The sequence below is a fragment of the Orycteropus afer genome, unplaced genomic scaffold (assembly GCF_000298275.1).
Source record: "Orycteropus afer afer isolate SDZICR_OR568_19922 unplaced genomic scaffold, OryAfe1.0 scaffold00313, whole genome shotgun sequence".
Taxonomy (NCBI): Eukaryota; Metazoa; Chordata; class Mammalia; order Tubulidentata; family Orycteropodidae; genus Orycteropus; species Orycteropus afer.
Window position 1 is genome coordinate 3,176,049 of NW_006921900.1, and position 1,826 is coordinate 3,177,874.

Genomic DNA, 1,826 nt, shown 5'->3' on the forward strand with positions numbered 1-1,826 from the left:
CAATCATAGCATCAGAACTCTAAGCACCTGAGAGAGAGTGGGCACCTCCCAGAACCTTATATTGTGCCACGCCCAACAGAAATACTCCACTTGGATAACATTTACAATCAGCTCCTCAGTTGCTCATTCCACCACTGAGTTTACAATGACTTATGGGTAGAAAAGCCATAGTAAGTAATTTATTACACTGCACCTAAATATACACAAATTATATATATATAAGTATATATAAAACATTCATATTGCTAAGATTTTTCAAAAATTGTGTTTAATGTAAAATCATTTAATTCCTGGTAGGAAGTACTACTCAGTGTATTCACTGCACAAAAATTGTTTCCCCTTCAGGTATCAGTCCACTTGTCTGTAGTAATGGAAGCTGCTTTTCATACCTATGTTTTGAAAAGGAATTTTAAAAAGTCCTTGAAAAATAAGTGCTATTATTGGTTGAAGCCTTTGGAGATTCCAACAAGGAAATTGTGGTTTCCTCTGATCAACAGCTAACAGCAGGCCAGCTAGAGCAATTGACTGATTATACTTCCTCTAAACCAAACCCATTGCCGTCAAGTCTATTCCAATTCAAAGCAACCTATGTTGTTGTTGTTATGTGCCGTCCAGTCAGCCCTGACTCATAGCGACCCCTCCTTGGGTTTCTGAGGCCGTATCACTATGGAAGTAGGATTGCCCAACCTTCCTTCCGAGGAGTGCCTGATGGGTTTGAACTGCCAGCCATCTGGTGAGCAGTCAAGTGCCTTAGCCACTATGATACCAGAGCTCCCTCCTATAGGACTGACTAAAACTGCCCAGTAGGGTTTCCAAGGCTGTGATCTTATGGAAGCAGACTAACTTCTTTCTTCCACAGAGCAGGTGGTGGGTTCAAACCACCAACCTTTCAGTTAGCAGGCAAGTGTTTAACCACTGCACAACAGGGCTCTTTTTTCCAAGAAAGTGACAAAACAGCTGCTAAGAAAGTTGGGATGGGCCGAGAGAGGCAAGATAGTAAACTAGAGATGGTAATCAAAACATTACAAGATCAAAGATACTTTTTTCCCATAAGAGTATCCATAAATTGTAATATGTGTCAAACAAAGAAGAGTATTGTGACTAAAACCAAAATGATATGAAGAGATTAAATTATGATTGCCTATTAAGTTTGTTTGCTAATTATGCCTGCTTGTAATACACATATATGTGTTTATTCTAGTGGAAATTGCCACCCTAACAAGAGAGAATGGAAAGACACTAATTAGAGTCCTCAAACAAAAGGAAGTGGAACAATTGATCAAAAAACATGAAGAAGAAGAGGCTAAAGCCGAGCGTGAGAAGAAAGAAAAAGAACAGAAAGAAAAGGATAAATAGAAGACAAAATCAGGGATTTTAGAGCTCATTTTGGATACCATTTCAGGGTAAAAGCTGTCCTGATCATTCCCACTGAGAAAGCTTTGACTGTTTTAACTTGTGCAGTGAGGAACTAGGACATTACCTATTGAATTGGGTCCTTGTCATTTCTGTTCAATTGAATACTTTATTGTAATGATGATGATTGCTCTTCATGGACCTCTTACAATATTTTTTTTTTTGAATAAAACTTGGAAGAAGGGAAAAGGTGTATTTACTGTAAAAGAAAGTAACAGCAATAATTGTTAAAAGATGCCAGGGCTATTATCTCCTTTTCATGCTTTATGTGTACTTTGGCATCTCTTGTGTTGTTGTTGTTACATGCGGTCGGGTCGGCCCCGACTCACAGCGACCCCTCCTTGGGTTTCCGAGGCAGTATCACTACGGAAGTAGGATTGCCCAACCTTCCTTCCAAGGAGTGGCTGGTGGGT

At 39.4% G+C, this 1,826-nt stretch overlaps 1 protein-coding gene across 1 annotated transcript in view; it reads left to right on the forward strand.

The window, feature by feature from the left end:
* PSMA4 (proteasome 20S subunit alpha 4) overlaps positions 1-1,356 on the forward strand; it is a 6,739-nt gene extending 5,383 nt beyond the window's left edge. Inside the window, exon 7 of the mRNA XM_007951843.2 lies at positions 1,202-1,356. Coding sequence (XP_007950034.2) covers positions 1,202-1,356 — 155 coding nt within the window. The remainder of the gene's footprint in view (positions 1-1,201) is intronic.
* The last annotated feature ends 470 nt before the right edge of the window (positions 1,357-1,826 follow it).